General features: G+C 56.1%; 1 protein-coding gene across 12 annotated transcripts in view; it reads right to left on the reverse strand.

Moving 5' to 3' along the window:
• Positions 1-19,170, reverse strand: part of RNF123 (ring finger protein 123) — a 30,391-nt gene that overhangs the window by 7,969 nt on the left and 3,252 nt on the right. For 3 of the 12 annotated variants that reach the window (XM_023547709.2, XM_023547708.2, XM_023547703.2), the window contains exons 1-26: positions 17,242-18,674; positions 16,887-16,971; positions 12,289-12,368; positions 12,053-12,147; positions 11,695-11,749; positions 11,490-11,575; positions 11,138-11,224; positions 10,842-10,909; positions 10,558-10,683; positions 10,048-10,162; positions 9,860-9,964; positions 9,273-9,398; positions 9,024-9,116; positions 8,873-8,946; positions 7,983-8,100; positions 7,694-7,793; positions 7,434-7,495; positions 7,178-7,249; positions 6,854-6,974; positions 6,130-6,231; positions 4,657-4,763; positions 4,218-4,416; positions 3,723-3,868; positions 3,337-3,420; positions 2,428-2,535; positions 273-450 (exon numbers count right to left, since the gene is read on the reverse strand). In XM_023547709.2, coding sequence (XP_023403477.2) covers positions 273-450; positions 2,428-2,535; positions 3,337-3,420; positions 3,723-3,868; positions 4,218-4,416; positions 4,657-4,763; positions 6,130-6,231; positions 6,854-6,974; positions 7,178-7,249; positions 7,434-7,495; positions 7,694-7,793; positions 7,983-8,100; positions 8,873-8,946; positions 9,024-9,116; positions 9,273-9,398; positions 9,860-9,964; positions 10,048-10,162; positions 10,558-10,683; positions 10,842-10,909; positions 11,138-11,224; positions 11,490-11,575; positions 11,695-11,749; positions 12,053-12,147; positions 12,289-12,368; positions 16,887-16,971; positions 17,242-17,323 — 2,674 coding nt within the window. In that variant the 5' untranslated portion in view covers positions 17,324-18,674. The other 9 variants (XM_023547704.2, XM_023547706.2, XM_023547705.2 and 6 more) reach the window with 9 other exon arrangements.

Raw genomic sequence — 19,170 nt, forward strand, 5'->3', positions numbered from 1 at the left:
AGAGGGTCCCTACCCCATGGTCCATGTTGTCTGCTTCCCTCTCAGCACTATGAGGGACCGCTGGTTCTGTGGCTGCTGGTCCCAGGGCAGGGTTTGCCATGTACGGCTTTTGCAAATGTTTGTCTAACACAGGCCAAAAGGAGTAGGGGCTGTCTCATCCCCCCCAACGTGGATGGGCGCTGCTGGGCTATGGATGGCTCAGACCAGGGATCCAAGAGCTCATGACAAAGGCCGCCTATTCTGTCCCCTCCCAGCCCAAGTGACCCCATCACCTGGAAGCTCCTCCATGCTGTGCACAGGGCCAAAGTAATTCTTGAGGGCGCTGTAGCTGTTTATGGCCACGTTCAGGTAGAACTCAGGCATGAAGGCAAAGAGAGGGCCTGTGCGGTCGCCATGCTCAATGGTCCGTAGGCAGACGCGCAACAGCCAGTAAATGTCCAGCATCTTCTCCTGTGGGGGCACATGTGGAGGGTCACAGGGGGCATGACCTGGTCTAGAGGTCAGGAAAGGCCTCCTCACAAATATGACATCAGAGCTGAGACCTGGATTCCAGGAAGTGGGAGCAACAGCTCAGGCTGGGGCAAGGAACACTTGGTGGGCACGAAAGCCTGTGTTGCTGGGGCCTGGGGAGGCCTGTGGGTGGGGAGGCAGAGGTGTCTGGCCTGCAGAGGGCAGCACTGTGACTCACCTGACCCTGGGTTTGTATTTTGTAAAGTACAGAAGTTGGTAAGCAAAGGATGACATGCCCAGAAGAGTGTGAACGCTATCAAGTGCAGAGGAGCTGCAGGGCAAGTGGGGCAGGACAGTTAGGAAGCCATGGCCCCCTCCAGGCTGCACTGATGGGAATGCCAAGAATGGGGCCCATGTTTCTGGGAGTAGTGGAGCCTCCATGGAGGTTGCAGGTGCTGGAGAAGCAGGCCTGGCACAGAGCGGAGGGGGAGTGTGGCTCAGGACACGTGGAGCATGAGGTGCCTGGAGATGCTCCCAAAAATGTGGTGGTGAGAAGGCAGAAAAAAATTTGGGTCTGGAGCTCAAAGGAAAAGGTGAGTGGGGGAGTGGCCTCTGGTGGCATAGCTGCCATAGAAAAACGGGCAAAATCTCCCCCACAGTGTGGTGGGGTTCCCATGTTCTCAGACAGCCTGTGTCAAGATGACACCAAAGGGCACAGGAGGGGTTGCCAACCAGCATGAGGCCCCGGGCCCTCGCCCAGACCCAAGGCATATGCATCTCTTGACATGGAGCCAGAGCATCCGGACTTCACACCAGGTCAGGGTGTGCCAGGAAGCCCAGAGGGCCCCAGCAGGAGCCTGCTACCACAGAAGGCGGAGTCTGAGGAAGGGGACAGATGCCACCAAAGGACCAACACGATGAGGACGGGGATGTGCTCACAAGGAGGAAACAAGAAGGTCATTAGAGACCATGGCGAGACTATCCTAGAAGACTGAGAAGCCTATGCTGGGCTGAGCGTGAGGGGATGGGAGCTAAGACACAGCTCCTTCAAGATGTGAACAGAGAAGGGAGGAGACAGTGGTAGCTGTAAGCAGACACAGTCAAGGAAAGGCCTTGAGGGCTTTTCCCTTTGATGGGAGAAACTGGATGAGAAGAAGGCAGTAGAGTGCGCACTGAAGACACAGAAGAAGGCTGAGACGAGAAACCCAAGCAGAAGACGGCAGGCTGGAGATGGGGCCGCCCCAGGCCTTGATCACCCAGTTCTGGGGGAGGAGCAGGCCCAAGAGAGGCAGATGTGCTGACACAGAACACCCAGAAGAACCATAGGACATCACTGGTGGGAAGAGGCCCCAGGCAGGGTGGAAGGGGCAACAAGGACTTGGGGGTCTAGAGCCTGGGGGCAAAGCACGGTCACAGTGGGAGTGCACTGTCTGGCCATCTGCCTATCCCAGGAGGCCAAGTGCCCTGGGAAGCCTGAGGCTCCTCTTTCCGGTTAACCAGTGTCTTAGTGCCCACGATGGCACCTGCCATTCTCTAGGCTTCAGGCACACATTGTTGAATGAATGAGTGAGTGAATGAGTGCGTGAGGAGAGGAACAAGACAGTGGCCTGGAGGGTGGGAGGTGTGTCAGAGAGAAGCAGACTCAGACACGGAGTGAGGCCCAGGGAGAGGAGGATGGACCAAGGAACTGGAAGCGGGGGCAGGGGAGAGGGCAGATCCTGTTCCTCAAAGGAAGGATTTAGGAGCTGAAGGGGAACCCAGGGTCTAAAAATGGCACCACTTCAAGTCCATGGGGCATAACAGTTACAGAGGAAGGGGCATGGAGCTGGGGGGGAGTGTGAGGGATGAGGGAGGGGCATGTGAGCCAGGGCAGGGAGCAGCTGGGGGCCCTGCCCAACCCCACTGGCCAGTCACATGTGGTCCAGAATGTACGGCTGGGAAGGGGAGTAACCACGGGCCAAGGCCACACCTAGGCACCTGGGAATAGAGAGTGGCATGGACCCAGGCAAGACGGCGGCTCAGGTGGTCCAGCTTTTCCGAGAAAACCTTCTGGCTCTTAGACAGCTCTGCAAGGATGTCCTTCCTCTGCCACACCAGGGGAGAAGACAATTAGGACACAGCCCCATACACCAGCTCCGTTCCCCCAGGCCTGAGGTCTGTCATCACACTGCCAGTCTTGGGAGGGAGGCTCTGCTGGTGCCTGGAGCAGGCAAGGGCTTGGGAGACCGGGGCTCCACTCTTCAAAACCCTGTTTTGCCACTGACCCGCCAGTGAGCCTGGGCAAGCCTCAGAACAGGGCATAGGCGTCTCCTCAGGGGGTGGAAGTGAGACCCAGCTGGGGGTCCTAAGGCCCGAGCCAGGCACCCTGGGACTCAATGCCCCAAGTGCAGCTCCAGTGGCTGTTCTCGCCTGGGCCGGGCCCACGGCTCTGCCCACAGGTGGGGGCAGGTGGGGCTGCCAGGGAAGCACGGACTGGGCCTGCCTGGCCCCACTCCCCAGGCTGGGACAGCCACAGCAGAGGGGATCCAGTGTGTGCGAGGAGCCAGGCCTTGCTTCCTGCTGAATCTGCAAGCGGCGGCCTAGGCAGCACTCAGGGTCGAATCCATTATTGATGAGGAGAGTGGGTGTGCATCAGCACTTAACGGACTGGGGGCACCTTGGCTGCAGCAGCTTGATGGGGCTGAGGCCGTGCCAGGCCCTGCTGCCAGCCCTTCACTGACTCGTGGTGTGGTCAGGGCGGGGGTGGGGACAAAGAATGCTGGGCCAGTCCCCAGAGGCAGGGCCAAGGCAGCACAGAGTTCCTTTGTGGGCTGCCCTGCGGACCCTGAGTGGGCAAGCTGCCTCTCCCCTCATCCCCAAAGGCCCACCTGCATATTCAGGACTTACTCCCTTGGGGCACCGGCGGAGTTTGTCTTCCGTGTCCCTCAGAGCCATCGCATACTCGTTGACATCATCAGACACGCCCACCATCTAGAGCATTGGGCACCACACATCCAGGATAACCCTTGGTAGCACCTCACTCAGGCTCCTCCAGAGCCAGTCTGGACCCCAGTCCTGCCAAGCACCCGACCTCAGGCCCAGGGCACCTCCCCTCCCACAAGTCAACCAGGTCAGGCCTGAACAGCGTCAGCAAGAACTAATCTTACTGAGCCACAGGCACACGCAGCACCCCTGCAGACACATGTGCACGTGTAGGTACACACATGCGTGCACACACGTATCTGGGCAAGCAGAACCCTCCCACAAGTGTGTAGTTGACCAGGGTGCAAGACCTTGCCCAGCTGCTGGTGGACGCTGAGATTATACATCATGATGGCACCGTCAAGGATTTCCAGCAGTGAGTTCTCAGTGAGGGGCTGCTCTGGTTCCTCAGGTGGCCGCCCCAGCAGGAGGCCTTCATTCCAGTGGCTACCCTCGACTGAGGGGTGGGAGAAGGGCAGGGTCAGGGCCGGGGCTATCTCAGCTCTCTCTTAGGCCTGAGGGACCAGGATGAGCCTCACAGTAAAGGGGAATCCACTCTCCCCATTCCTGTGCCCAAGGAGGGACCTGCAGGGAGAGCATGGGGGCAGGACAAGGCCTGGCAACTCTAGGACCTATTTCTGTAACATCGATTTCCTACCCTCAGAATGTGCTTCCCGTGCCCTTGAGATACTGCCAGGCCACAGGGCCGGAAGGGCACGGAATGTACCTTGGCTTTGCCTAGGGTCGGGGGTTGAACTCAGTACAAGGGTCCTTCAGTGCTCTGCTAGGCCCCGTCTGGCACCTACTGTCCTCACGGGTCCTCTGCTCCACGCTCAGCGTTCGGACCTTCACTTTCTCCATGGCACTCAGAGGCCGCCGTGGGGTCATGAGGCTCACAGCCGCTGTGCTGAGGAAGCGGTTGGCTCGGCCCAGGGTTGGGGAACTGAGCCAGCCGGGCCGGGGCAGGGGCAGTGCCCCCCCCATGGGTAGGGCCTGCATGGGGCGCTGCGGTAGAGAGAGGAGGCCAGAGGCCACTCAGCTCCCCAAGACCAGGACCCACTCAAGCCTCCCCTGATCCGTGGGGCTGGGTGGGGGGGCTCTTGTCTCCACCCACAGCCAAGGGAACCTGTCTGGAGGGACATTCCTTGCCTGCATGGAGGTGGAGATGGTCTTGTGTGATACCCCTGCCCACATGACAGAGGAGAAGCCCCACACGAAGCCCCCCACCTGCCCCTACCGCGGCACCTGGGCCGCAGCTGGGGCTGGCTCCTCATCCTCATCCAAGTCATCCATGGTGGCCGCCTGGAGCTCCAGGGGGTCGATCAGGATGTTGGCCTTGGAAGCAAGGTCATCTAGGGAGAAAGGCAGGAGGTCCTCAGGCCAGGAGAGGGGCGAGGGCCACCGGATGGAACTTTCTAGGACAGCAGGGAAGTATCAGCTGGTGGGCAGGAGGCCTTGCAGGGCCCGCTGACCACTGTGCCTGCCCCGCACCCCTCCAGTCCAGCCTTTACTCTGCAGCTCAGGGGCCCCGAGTCTCACAGTTCCTCCTCAGCAGGAGGCATTTCCAACCACAAACCTCCTGACAGCCCGTCACTGGTGCCCGTGGCCTCACATTCTCCAGGGCCTCCCCTATGTCTCCCTCCTTTGTCTGTCCCATAAACAAAAGGAGATCCCAGGGTGCTCGGCTCCCTCCGCACACTCCCCAGAGAGCTGGGCCTTAACCAGGTCTGTGCCCAACTCTATGCTGACAGCTGATCAAACCACCTCTGCCTATAGTCCGGGCCTCGCTCCTAGCTGTGTCCCTGGGCACCTCAATCACACTGAATCCAACACTGAACTTGTCACCTCAGCCGCATCATGCAGTCCCTCTCCCTGCTGGTGCCCATTCTCCACACTACAGTTGTCAGAGGGAGCTTCCTAAAATGCAGACTCCCTCATACAATAAACGGTATCACCCGAGTACTATGCTCCTTTAAAACATTATCTATATGAGACCAAACGGTCAACGTTTACTCTAAAGCAAAGAAGAGAAGACAAGGGAGCAGGGAAACTAGGTCACTGGAAACTGAACAACCAGAATGGAAATAATGAGAAGGCTGACACACTGAAAAATGTAACCAATGTCACTGAGCAAATTATGAAGAAATTGTTAAAGGGGAACCTAATTTGCTGTGTAAGATTTCACCAAAAATACAATAAAATATTATTTGAAAAAACAAAATGCAGACTCCTCTATTGCAGTCCCTGGTCCTGGGGTAAGTCCACATCTGCTGTGTGGCCTGCAAGGCCCTGAGACTCCACCTGGAGACCCGTAGCCTTCCCACCACCCCTGCCTCGTCTTCTACAACAGCACACCAACTGCTTTCCATCTCCAGGCCACGTGGGGCTGTGCCTACGTCCCTGCCTTTGCTGACGCTATGTCATCTGCCCTTTTCACTGGGCAACTGTGCTCACCCGTGAAGGCAGAGCAGGCAGCACCTGCACCCCCACCAGGATCCCAGAGTCTCCCCTCTGCAACATACCTGCCCCCTTATTTCATTACAGGGCCCCCAGCCTTCTGCTGTGGTGGCTGCTCCAGGAAGGGCATGGTGGACCCAAGACCGCAGGCAGGGAGATGCTGGTTAGCATCTCCCCTCTCTAGCAGCTGGAGAGCCTTGGGCGCCCTCTGGTGGGCACACGATAGCTCAGCACCCGCACTCACCCCAGACCTGCGCGTACCTTTGAGGGTTTTCCGAAGGTGCGAAAGGAGGCCCCCCAGACGCTGCAGGTCGAAGTAGTCCACCTTGCCATTATAGAAGACCTGAGGTGGGATGTAGGCCTCTGCGAGGAGTTAGAAGCCCAGGTCAACAATCCAGGCCCAGCATAAGGATGCTCCCAGAGACCTCCCCTCCACTCTTGCCTAGCACAGCTGCGGCCCCCTGGCCTTGGCCACCCACCTGCGCAGGCAGACAGTGTAGTCGGAGCCCAGCTCCGCCTCCCCCACAATTTTCAGGTCAGTGCCCACAACTGCACAACTTGGGATGAAGGGCACATTACTGGCTGCTGGTCACTCGGGAGAAGAGAGAGAGTCCTGACCCAGCCCTGTGGAATATCCCCCAATCCAGGGCAGGTGAGGCTCCTGCTGACTCTTGGGGGTTCCATCTTATATAAAAATAGGGCTCCCCAACGCCCTGGAACCCATCCAAGGCAGCTCGTACAAAGGGCTGCTCAAACGGCTGGGTGGGCTAGGACTGAGGCAGGGAGCCCAGAGGGGCAGAGCCTCTGAGGACAGTCAGTGTGAAGGTGGGCTCCTGCTGGCCCAGTGGGGAGGCTGCCTATAGGTGGGGTGGGCCTCAGCGGGGTAGGAGCTTGGACCATCCCCCCTACTCCACACCAATACTAGGGGCTGCCCTAAGCCTGGCTCTGCCTGGCCTTGCTGACCTAAGGCTCCAGCCCCACTCACCTTCACTGAAGGAAGCGCGGGGGTTCGAAGCCTTGTATTCGTCCCAGTAGTAGCGCAGGGCAGAGATCAGCCGGTGCAAGAAGCAGACCATGTACTCAGGAGGGCAGAGCATAGGCACGTTCTGTGGGCACAGGGCATAAGACATGATTTGTGCCAGCCCAGAGCCCAGCCCCCTCCTTACCCATTGCCCTGCCCCAGGGTCCTGGGCTGAGCAGGGAGCAAAGGGCTGCAAGGCTGGGCAGGAATGAGGCAGGCTGAAAGGGGCCAGAAGCCAGAGACCTGGACCCTGCAACACAGCCAGAGTCTGGCCAGGTGGGCACCTACCCCCCGGCCACTAGCGTTCTCCTGCAGAAACTTTCGGAACTTGGTCAGGAAGATGTACCTGGAAGCTTCACCCTTCCAGGGAAGGAAAAACAAGGCTGCGATGAGTGATGAGCTGAGAATGAGGAAGCTCAGTACCATACCTGACCCTAGGCCCTGCCATGGGAACATGAGCCAGCCTCTGTCCTCTGGGCCTTGGGGTCCAACATAGCACCCCTCCCCACCAGGGACCCAAACAGGGGTCTAGGGGGCCACTCACCCCATTGTCATCTTTATTGTTCAACAGCAGTTTCAGGATCTGGACCTGTAGCTCTTCTACCACTGGGGGATGGAGGAGAAGAAGGGACGTGGTGCTGAGCCCTCCTCAGGCTGGGCCTTGCTCTCAGGGATTGGACAGGGAGTAGCAGGCTTGGTTGGGGCTCCACCATCAGGGCTTCCTGAACCCAACCTAGTGCCCCAGGGACATACGTGCATGTATCCCCGTCCACCCCTACCCAGTGCCTGAGTCGGGGAGCCAACCTTCGATACGCTTCTTGAGCCTTTGGCAGCCCCGTTCATAGGCACGCCGCCGCAGCCGCTCCTCTGCAGTCTCTTCCCTCACCTCCTTGCTCTCTTTGCCCTGGGCAGGGATGGGGGTGGGATAGCAGGGCTCACCCAGGCCTACTTCAGACAGAAGACCCCACTCTCACCCCCACAACTCCAGGGACCAGAACTGGGGCAGGAGTTTCACATGCTAAGAGCCAGGTAGCTCAGACACCCTGGACCAGCCCTCACTATGCCCACTGCCCGCCCACCTGGGGTTGCCCACCTCTCTGCTGGAGCGGTGCGGCCACCAGGTGGTAGGAATGAGCTCCTGCAGGCCGGCCTCCTCTACACGCAGGGGGCTCTTGATGTAAAAGAATACAACGGACCGGAGCACATCGAAGCTGGTGGTCGTTAAGGCAGAGCTCTGTTCACCAAAGGGGCCCTGTACACCTTCCTCTGTCCTCTCTCATCAGCTCTCCCGAACACCACACTGCAGGTGTGCCCACCACAGCTCTCCACCCCCAAAAGTGCCATTGTTGCTACATGCTGTCTCCCAGGCCACCAGGCCCGATACACACCAAGTGGACAAGAAAGGCCTATCATGAGAACAGATGACTGGGGTACAGGCTGGTGAGCAGGCCTGGTGGCTTCTCCCCGGCCCCAACTCTGGGCCTTTGTGTCTCCCAGCTTTGTTTCTGCCTCCTTGAGGCTGGAAAATCCCAGACTCAGAAGACGGGTGACAGCACTGGCTTCCCAGCCAGTGGCCTAAAGCTAGGCTCTCCCTCCTCCTTGTACAGGTTTCAGCTTTTCGGAGAAGAAAGGAAGAGCTGCCTCCCTAATGGTCTTGTAGGAACCCTCGCCGTGGACTGTGGATAAGAATGCAGTGCTTTGGCGGAAAAGAGCAGGCTCTGGTGGCCCCTGCACCTCCACGTAGCCCGTGTCTGCAGCCATCTGGAAACCCTGCCAGGCTGGCCCGTGGGCCTGGGTTCTTTGCTGTACTTTCCCTGCTCTGTAGAGAAAGTGTCCGGGAGGGCTGGGCCTGGGGATGCAGGACTCACAGGGCTTCTGGAGCTTCCCTAGGAACCAGTGGTTAGATGGCCACTGCCTTCCCTGGTCTCTGCTGATTCTGGGAGGTACCACATGCTGGCCTGCCTGGCAGCAAGGGGAGGATACAGGACGTTGCTAAGTAGAAACTTGCGGGACTTCTGATGCCTCAGGATGGCGATAGTGAGCCGCAGGTAGTGGATCTGTGGGGAGAGGGTGCTCAGAGTAAGGGAGGCAAGGCCTAGGACACTCAGGACAGGGGAAGGGTCGGGGCTCCTACCTGCAGCCCCAGGTCTGGAACAATGGGTGAGAACCGGTACAGCCGTAGCAGGGACATCATCAACTGCTTGAGGCAATCCTGTACCTCATAGTCCTGGGGGAGAGACACCAGGCTGTGCACCAACCACGGAGGGCAGGCTCCAGGGCTGCCATTCTTGGGGGCTTTTCCAAGCCTCTCCCTGTATCCCCCACCCCAGCAGAACCTGACATCCTGGCCTGAGCTCCAGGGAGCCCGGATCAAGGGCCTCACCTCCATGAAGAGCCACAGGAGGTCGAGGACCTGGTGCACCACCAACTGTGCCTTTGCAGGTGTGCCTGCCTCCACAACGCCCAGCAGGAAGTTCATGAGCACAGCCTCCACCAGGTACACCATGCGCTGCACCAGAGGGTGGGCGCTGATGAGGTGGTGGCCTTCTGCCCCACTCAGGGCACCCTGGCCTGGCATGTAGCCAAGATAATGCTTGAGGACTCAGGCCACAGGCACAGATGGACTCTTGGGACCCCTCAAGCAACCCCAACACAGAGATAAGCCCTTTTTCAGGGTCTGACTGAAGGATAAGAAGGGCCACTGTCCACACCTCTCTGGGGCTTTGCACATGCAAGTCCCTTGGCCTGTGGCATCATTCCCCCATGGAATTTCTTTCTAGGACATCCTCTGATACCCTCAGCTGGAAGCGTCTCCTCCTCCCTTGGGTGTTATCCTTGGGGTCTGAGGGCTCTGATCACGTGGGCCCCTGCCAGGTGATGGTCCTGGGCCTCACACGCCTCAGCATCCCAGCCCCTAGCACGGACATATCTACCACAAACTGCCTCCTGCCCTCCCGAGAGTCCCCTCACCAGAAGGGGTGCAAAGTGGTGGAAGATGTGGGCCAGCGTCAGGAGGATGGTGGGCTGGCCCTGCAACTGCCACTCGGAGTTCTCCTTCTCCACTAGCCGTCCTTCCTGTGTGCGGGGGAGGAGAGGAAGCTGTGAAGGGCAGAGGGCTGTGCAAGGCCACCAGTTTGCCCACCCAGACCATGGCTCACCACAGGGTCCAGCTCCATGCTAAGCACTGCCCGGAAGCAGCCAAGCAACCTCTGTGCCCGTACCAGGTCGGCCCTCGGTGGGTCCTGCAGGGGCCGGTAGCCCGCCACTGGGTAGGTGCCAAAGAGTTAAGCCAGCAGTGCCTGATCTATGACCTAGACATGCCTGGCCCCTCTCCAATAAGACCCCTGAGGAGGGGCCTGGGGCTCTAGGGCAAGGTCATGGAGTCAGACGGCCTGCTTTGCACCACAGCCCTCCCACTTATTCTCCATGGACTGTAATTTCCCTTGCTGATTCAGGTTCTTCATCTGAGAGACGGAGATAATGATACCCACCTAACAAGGTTGTTGCAAGGACTGCTGTCCTCGGTACCCCCTCAAGCTGCAACCTAGTCACTCCTTGTTGCAGCCAGGGCTTGCCACCAGCCCACACAAGTCCTAGGGCAGGGAGCCCCTCACCCAGCTCCCCCAAGAGCTCCCAAGCAGCCCACAGCCATCTTCCCAAAAGGATATCGCAAGGGGCGGCTGCCGAAGTTGAAGGCCACAGACTCCTTGAAGGAGAGGCTGATGGCTGGGAAGTAGGCCATGCCCAGGCCCCTGGATAGGTTCTCAAATGCAGTGCCCAGTGACACACCATTCCTGGAGCAGAAGGGCAAGCCTGTAAATCAGTACTAAGAAGAATGTGGCCAAGATGGGCCAGTTTGTTTGGGGCTGCCCACCCTCAGGCTACCACACTCAGCCTGGCCCCCTTATAGGGAGTGGGAGGCCAGGCCTGTGGACAGAGGTGGGAGACTCACAGGCAGAAGGATAGAGTGCCATCATCCAGGTCAATCAGGCAACTCACGATGTCCCCCGCCGCCCATGCCTGCCCAGGGGAGGGAGTCTTACAGACAGGCAGAAGCCCAGCAACCTGTCCACTCTGCCCCTTCCGCTCTGTCTCCACTGCCACCCGGGGGAGACTGGCCACAAGTACAGAGGACCTAAGTTCCCATCTCCCCACCAGTGCCCTCTGATCCCTCACAGCTGCCCAGTGGCTCCAGCCAAGCTGAGGGGATGGACACAGGAAGGTGGTCCACAGGAGCTAGGCCCTCACCTTGCCATAATTTGTCGTAGTCACGTTCCACTTGCGTACCCGGTTGCCATCGTAGGCGTAGGAATTGTGTGTATCTCCAACCCCCTCCTAGAGAAGAGCTGACTGTGAGGTCCCGGGGGTAGCAGCAGGGCCAGAGTCTACCAGCCACCTACCTTGGACCTACACGCTTTTAGAAAAGGGGGCTGATACTCCGAGGAGAGGCGGGGTGCCCTGGGAGGGATGGGGCACATTCCTCCTCCAGAAGGAGGGTCCTGAGCAGACCCTGGCCCTGTACAGTCTGAGGGGCTGCCCGAGCCCTGGTAACGCCTGCAGCAGAAGGTTGCCCTGAGAGGCGCTCCCACCTGATGCGTACCTCCTGATTGAAGCGGCAGTTGATGGTGCACCAGCCAATCTGCATGAGCCCCTGGGAGGAGATGAGCACCTCGTAGACCCATTTTCCTGGAAAGAGCTGAGTCAGAGGCTAGGACCTCACAGGTGGACAAAGATTGCCTCCTGACTCAGGCCTGGGTTCTCAAACTTCTTCCCAACTCCCTGGCCATCGCGGAGCACGGTCTCACCTTTGTAAACGCATGTGGTGGAACGGATAGTTCCAAAGTTGCTGTGTCCAATCACCTGGGTGAACAGTAGGCAGGTGTGTGCCTCCTCCCAGGCACAAAGACTGCCTCCCTAGGGAAGGGCCCCAGCCCACCTGAGCCAGCCCTAGCGGTGCTTGCCTGTCATGGTTAACACTGCACTGTGCCCCAGCAGGGTGGGAGGGGCAAGGTCTATGTCAGGGGGGTTCTGGACCAGGGCCATGATGGGAGGGACATGGGGCCCCATGAAGGTGACTGCAGAGACAAGGGCCACATCAGGAAGAACGTCGGGCTGTATTAAGAAGGACTTGGACCTGGGGCCTCACACCTTGTCCTCACTCACCCCTAGGAGGTCATCATCAACCAAGAGAAGGCCTTCAAAGCCTCCTGTGTGGTCCAGGACCACAATGGATGGGCCAAGCCGCCCTTCGTCTTGTCCTGAAAAGGGGAGGGGTATGGGGTTGGGCAGGGTAGAGAGCCTGGCAGGATGCATAGGGTGCACTGAGCTCACCAGGGCAACCCCAAGGACCTCCCAGGTCTCAGCCTTAGCCCTCACCCACCCCAGAGGCTGCCACGTACCCTGGCTTTCCTCATCCTCACTGTCCACCTGTAGCAGCTGGTCCAAATGCTCTGGCAGGTTCTGGAAATTCAGGAGTTTCCTGAGGAGAGCAAGCGGCTGTGAGGGGTTTACAAGTCCCTGAAACCAGCCAGATGACACTAAACTCCTCTCCTACCCTCCTTCCCCTGGGCTTTAGAAGGTGGCTGCCTAAACTCCAGAAAATGGGTAATGCCCAGTCCTAGACTCTGTCATGCTTGGGGTCAGAAAACGAAAAATCTTACTAGTCCAATTTGGTGTACCTCCAACTGTTAGAAAATAGGAGACCTCTCTAAGCTTTAATTCCCTTGCCTGTCAAATGGGAACTGCAGCCGTATGTGGGAGCTGCTGTGGAAAACAAAGACTAATGCACGCTCTCTGCACAGCCCCCAACACAGCTGCTCTCGAAGACGGTTGCTCTGATTCTGTCTGGAAGAGGAAGGCCAGCTAGTCCACTCCTTAGCCCCAGACTCGTGGTTCCTTTAGCGGCAGACTTCCAGTCTACCCACCAACCAGCCAGGGCAGTCCTTGTATTGAGTCAGACACCTGCTGGTAGTACAAAGGCCTCAGCTCTCTGCCCTCAGAGCTGCTGGCTGGCTCGCTCTGTCCTGCACCCATTTGCCCATGGATGGCCAGTGAAGCGCATGGCCACCTGCCCCCACCGAAAAAAAAAAAAAAAATTTTTTTTTTAAAGGGGCTGGGAAAATCTCTCCAGGTGGCCCCATCCCCCAACACACATGCCCAAAGGAGAAAGGATTCCATATAATGCTGGCCAGCTCTGTCCTGAGCTCAGCTGCTAAGAATAGCAGGGAGTGAGGTGGTGGTAACCAGCAGGGCTTGGGCTAAGCACAGACCTGATGCCTTATCTGGGCCCAGCCCTCAGGCCTGCCAGTACCTGCTCATCCACCTCTAATTCTGACTCCTACCCCACTTGTTGACTAGATGGAGGCTCTGGGAAGGGATGCAGATGGGCCAATGCACCAACTCTCTGACAAGGTAACTTCAGCCCAAGCTCAGGGACCACGTGCTCCCTTCCTGTGAGCCATTACTGACCCTGAGCTGCAGGAGGTGGAGGTATATGTGCCCCAGGCCAAAGCCAGGTAGTGGCCCCACAGTGGGGTCCCCAACCAGCATCATGGAGGGCGGCAGCCAATCCTGTCTCTGAATACCCCAGTGGACCCAGGGATAACAGAGGCTTCTTTAATAGAGGCTTCTTTAATAGTTCTTATGGGCCCATGCTTGAGAGGGCTGCTCTAGTCTTATTCCTGTCCCTGGCAACAGACTGCCCATAACTGTGGGCAGCCAGCCTGAGCCTATCCTCCACTGAATGCCTGCTGCACCCTGTTTGGTCAACCCCAGCACTCGCGTACCCTTTCTGGATTTCCCAGGCCCCGGCCCAGGGCCCTGCATCCCCAAAACCACTGACTGATGGCCCTGCCACCTGCTCTCCCTCCTGGCGGCCACAGCACTGGCGGCAGCAGGACCATCTCTGGTATCACATGAGGCAGGGATCAGATGGCCCTGGGAACAGGCCAGGACTTGGGTGGGGATGGGGGTGGGTAGTAGCCCTCCACAAGTAGGAACCCTCTGACTACTACAGCCACTTAAATGCAACAGGTCTTTTGTACCTGCTCAGTGAGCAAAGACTGTGAAAGACACAATAGCTGAGGTTGGTGAGCGACAGACAGACAGGACACTCATGCCTCGCTGCAGGGAGTGAGGACCTACATGACCCTTTGAAGAAGTAACTTGGCAACAGTCTTAAAAGTGACTGCAGGTCAAATGCTCTCATCACATGATTCCAACCCCGGGCATCTTCACAGCACTGTTAACAACAGAAAAAAAACCCTCCTAACCAGGGCAGTGCTTAGGGACATAGGAGACCCCTGGCCTAAAGGATGCCCACCAAGATCAATTTGTAATGTGAAAAAACCAGGGTTTCCGAAGCGAACCCCTGCTGAGAATTTGCATTTGAAACGAGTTCCCAGGAAATTATACATAAGAATCACCTGGGGATCTTGTTAAAATGTAAATTCCGATTCAGTATATCTGGGAGTGGAAATGCAAATTCTCAGCAGGGAACTTGTTAGAAATGCATATTCTCAGCAACAACAAAAAGACAAATAATCCAATTAAAAAATGGGCAAAGAATATGAACAGACACTTCACCAAAGAAGACATTCAGGCAGCTAACAGACACATGCGAAAACACTCACGATCGTTAGCAATTAGAGAAATGCAAATCAAAACTACAATGAGATACCATCTCACTCTGACATTACTGGCATAAACCAAAAAAACAGAAAATAACAAATGTTGGCAAGGTTGCAGGGAGACTGGAACTCTCATGCGCTGCTGGTGTGAATGTAAAATGGTACAACCACTAAGGAAAATGATACGGCGCTTCCTTAAAAAGCTAGAAATAGAAATACCATACGATCCAGCAATTCCACTCCTAGGAATATATCCTAGAGAAATAAGACCCCTCACACAAGTAGACATGCACGCCCATGTTCATTGCAGCATTATTCACCACAGCAAAAAGATGGAAAAAACCTAAGTGCCCATCAACAGATGAATGGATAAACAAACTCTAGTACATACACACATGGAATGCTACCCAATGATTAAGAACAGTGATGAATCTGGGAAACATCTCACAACATGGATAAATCTGGAGGGCATTATGCTGAGTGAAATAAGTCAATCACAAAAGGACAAATATTGTATGAGACCACTATTACAAAAACCCAAGAAAAGGTTTACACACAGAAAAAAACAATCTTTGATGTTTACGAGGGAGGAGAGGAATAGAGAGGAGAAATCACGAACTAGACAGTAGACAAGTGTTAACTTTCGTGAAGGGAAAAACAACATATAATATAGGGGAAGTCAGCACAACTTGACACATCCAAACACCTTAAGGGACCGAGTTACTGGGCCTGAGGGCTGGAGACCTAGACATCTTGGGAGATATCTAGGGTCAACTGGCATAACATAGTTCATAAAGACAACACTGTACATCCTACTTTGGTGAGAAGAGTCTGGGGTCTTACAAGTTTGCGAGTGGCCATCTAAGATACATGTATTGTATCCAGAACAAAGAAGAATGAAGAAAACCAAAGACGCAAGGAAAATATTAGTCCAGAGGACTAATGGACCACATGAGCCACAGCCTCCACCAGCCTGAGCCCAGAAGAACTAGATGGTGCCCAGCTACCACCACCAACCGCTCTGACAGAGATCACAATAAAGGGTCCCAGACAGAGTGGGAGAAAAATGTAGAACAACATTCAAATTAAAAAAAAAAAAGATCAGACTTACTGGTCTGACACAGACTGGAGGAACCCCCGAGACTATGCCTCCCCGGACACCCTGCTAACTCAGAACTGTAGCTACTCCCGAAGTTCACCTTTCAGCCAAAGATTAGACAGGCCTATAAAACAAACAGTAATACATGTGAGGAACATGCTTCTCAGTTCAATCAAGTATACAGGACCAAATGGGCAACACCTGCCCAAAAACAATAACGAGAAGGCAGGAAGAGATGGGAAATCTGGATGAAAGGACACAAGGAAATCTGAGTGTAAAAAGAAAGGGGGAGAGTGGTGATACATTGCAGGGGATTGCAACTAATGTCACAAAACAATTTGTGTATAAATTTTTGAATGAAAAACTAATTTGTACTGTAAACTTTCACCTAAAACACAATCAAATGAAAAAAAAAAAAAAAACCCTCGGCAGGGAACTTGTTAGAAGTAACAAATTCTAACCAATTCAAAGCCCTGGAAAAAACTCTCATGGGACATTTGGCGACAAAAATAGGATTCAAAATTCCACATACTTTTGGAGATGAGGGAAATGTTCATCACCCTGATGGTTTCATGGGTTACGCATATGTGAAAACATCAAACTGTACACTTTAAATATGTGCTATTTACTGTGTGTCAATTATACCTCAACAAGGTTGTTTTAAAAAAAAAAAGAAATGAAAGTAACAGACATAAATATAAAAATTTTCTTCCTATACACCATTATCTAAACGGTATACATTGTAACATAAAGGAGACAGAAAGGAGTCACACTCATATAGAAATGACAGGCACTTTTTCTACTTTTATCTGTTTCTAAGTTTCTGCTAAAGTACACTTGTAACTTTTATATAGATTAAACTTAAGTGTATTACGCTTGCAAGGAGAAGGGCCTGGCAGGGCTTGCACTTACAGATTCAGGCAGAGGCTACAAGGGGCCAGGGTGAGGAAGGGGTGTGGGCAGGTGGGCACAGGACCAGATGCTGAGTGTGAAGTAGGTACCAGGTGTTTTGCTGGGTGCTGAATGTGAACCACCTTCCCTGACCTCCATAATGCCCTCAGGAGGAAGGGACTAGCACTATCTGGAGAGATGAAGAAGCAGAGCTCAGAAGGAGGCTCTCTGACCAAAGGTCTCTGATAAGAGCAGTGGAATGAGAATGCAACCCAAGCCAGCCTGCCCAGAGCCTAGGCTTCCCTTCCCCATAACCCCTGTAGCCTCCAGCCTCTGGTCTGTCTGGTGGAGTGAGAAGGGGCTACCCACCCGACCATACCTGCTGGTGGCTGCAGGGGATGCATGATCAGGAGAGGAAAAGATGCGGTGCAGATAGTCATTCAGCAGCTTCTCCTCTACGATACCTGGGCCACAAGTCAGAAGGGAGAAGGGGGTCACATGGTCAGTACAGCTCATGACCTCTGCCTGCCCCAGAGGTCCTCAGCCGGTGACAGGGGTCAGAAGAGCACCCACACTGGGTGCACTGCACCATGGTTACCAGTGAAGAAGAGCTGGCTCACAAGTACAAACAAACGGGCGCAGCAAGGCCTGAGGCTCATCAGAGCTGGGGCTTTACCACCTCTGCCCCTTCCTTCTCCTTCCCCCATCACAGGGAGTCCCCTCCCAGCCCTTACCTGTGACCTTGGCTTTCTCGGGGTCTGAGGTCAGCCTATAGCTTTTGTGGGAGAAAGACATTCCGGTCCCCTTGGATGCCATCCTTCATCTCTCAGTAGTCCTGGGGGCTGAGCCAGAGGCAGAGCCCATCTGCATGAAGCCAGCCATGGGCCCCCACACCTGACCCCAATCCTGGGACAGCAGGAAGGCCTGGGGGCAGGTGAGGATAGGTGCACGCACAGTCACACACATACCAACCGAGGGCAGAGGAAAGTATGGCTCCTGGCTTTCTATACAGGGGAGGATGGTTAGTATCCCTGGGCACTAGGCCTAAGACCATGTGACAGGGACCATGTCTTGTTGTCCTCTGTGTTCCAGTGCCCAGACAAGGCTCGACAAAGAACAAGGGCCAGATATATGTTTGTTGAACCACAACTAAATGCCTCAACCCTGGGGAAGTCAGACCAAAGTGTCCAAAGTAAGGTGGCCCTGTATTCATCTCAGCAGTAAGCCACACTGGGTCCAACTTATATTCAAAGAACCCTACACCACATTCCCCCAAGAGCATTCCACTACCAGGGGGCTTGATATCATCTCCCGCCACAAGTCCCTGTGACACCCCTAGGGCTGGAGCCTCCATCCTCAGCCCCAGGATCCTCCTATCCCTGGTCCATAGGCCTGCGAGTTTTCTTGTTCCCACTTACACACATATAGCCTTCTACCCTCTCCCGGCACCACCCTTGCCCAGTCCTCATCACAGACCCTACTGGACTTCTTACTGCTGTCCATCCTTCACATACCACGTAGATGGTGCAGCTGCTCCAGAACTGGCCCTAATTCCCTGGTGCTGGCTTTGTGATCTAGAGCTATGCTGTCCAATACAGTAGCCACTAGCCACATGTGGCTATACATTTGAACCAATTAAAGTTTTAAAAAATTAAAAATTCAATTCCTCAATTGTATTAGCCACATTGCAAGGGTTCAATGGCCACATGCAGCTACCATGCCGGACAGTGCACATATAGGACATTTCCATTATCACAAAAATTCTATTAGCGCCGGTCTACTGCCTGGCCCTCCAGCACTGCCTTAGCCAGCACCCTTTTATCTGCAGCTCACTATATTATCTCGCCCCACACAGGCCCTCTGTTCCCGCCACACACTCTTGCCATCCACAGTCCGCACCACGCCTGCTCCTGGGGAAGGTGACTCCCTCACCCTGCCGCCCACCGAGGCCCCTCAGCGCGCGTCCATGACCGCTGCCCCCCTCAGACCAGAGCAGGTGCAGGGCTGATTAAACGAGGTCATTCATTTGATCAGCAAACCTTCCAGACACCCACTTTGGCTGTCAGGTGCTGAGGAGCCAGGTGTACGGTAGACCCTGACGCTGCCTGGGGACTCCCTGCCAGGGCCATCCCGTCCAGCCCCGCTGAGGGATACGGGCTCAGAACCGAACTGACCCCGTCCCGGGGCCCAAGGACGCTGAACGCAGCGCCTGGCTTCCCCAAGTTGCCCCCACCAGACCCCAAGCTCCGGAGGACCCTCCAGGTCAGCTCCAACCCGGGACACCGCACCACAGGCCGCGATCGTCGCGCGACGGGCTCCCTAGCACTGGGCAGGCCGAGGCTGCGAGAGGAGTCACAGGGACTCGCACCACTCGGAGCCTGGCCACCCCTCACTCACCCCCAGCCTCGGTGGCCTCGCCCCGGCTCACAACATCCGCCCAGCCTCTCGGCTACGGCGCCCGTCCAGGGCCAAACCGCGCGGCCTCCCTCGCACCGCGCCGCCCGTCGCGCACGCGCATCGACTCGCGCCCAGCCTCCACCAGGGGGCCCCCTCCACGAACTCCCACCGAGAAGTTCTGGCCTTTGCCTCGCCCGACCGCCCGACCGCCCGACCGTCCGACCGCCTGCCCAACCGCCTCCAGTCCCCGCCCGCGCTGGGGCGTG

This window comes from Loxodonta africana, chromosome 22, assembly GCF_030014295.1.
Source record: "Loxodonta africana isolate mLoxAfr1 chromosome 22, mLoxAfr1.hap2, whole genome shotgun sequence".
In the NCBI taxonomy this organism is placed as follows: domain Eukaryota; kingdom Metazoa; phylum Chordata; class Mammalia; order Proboscidea; family Elephantidae; genus Loxodonta; species Loxodonta africana.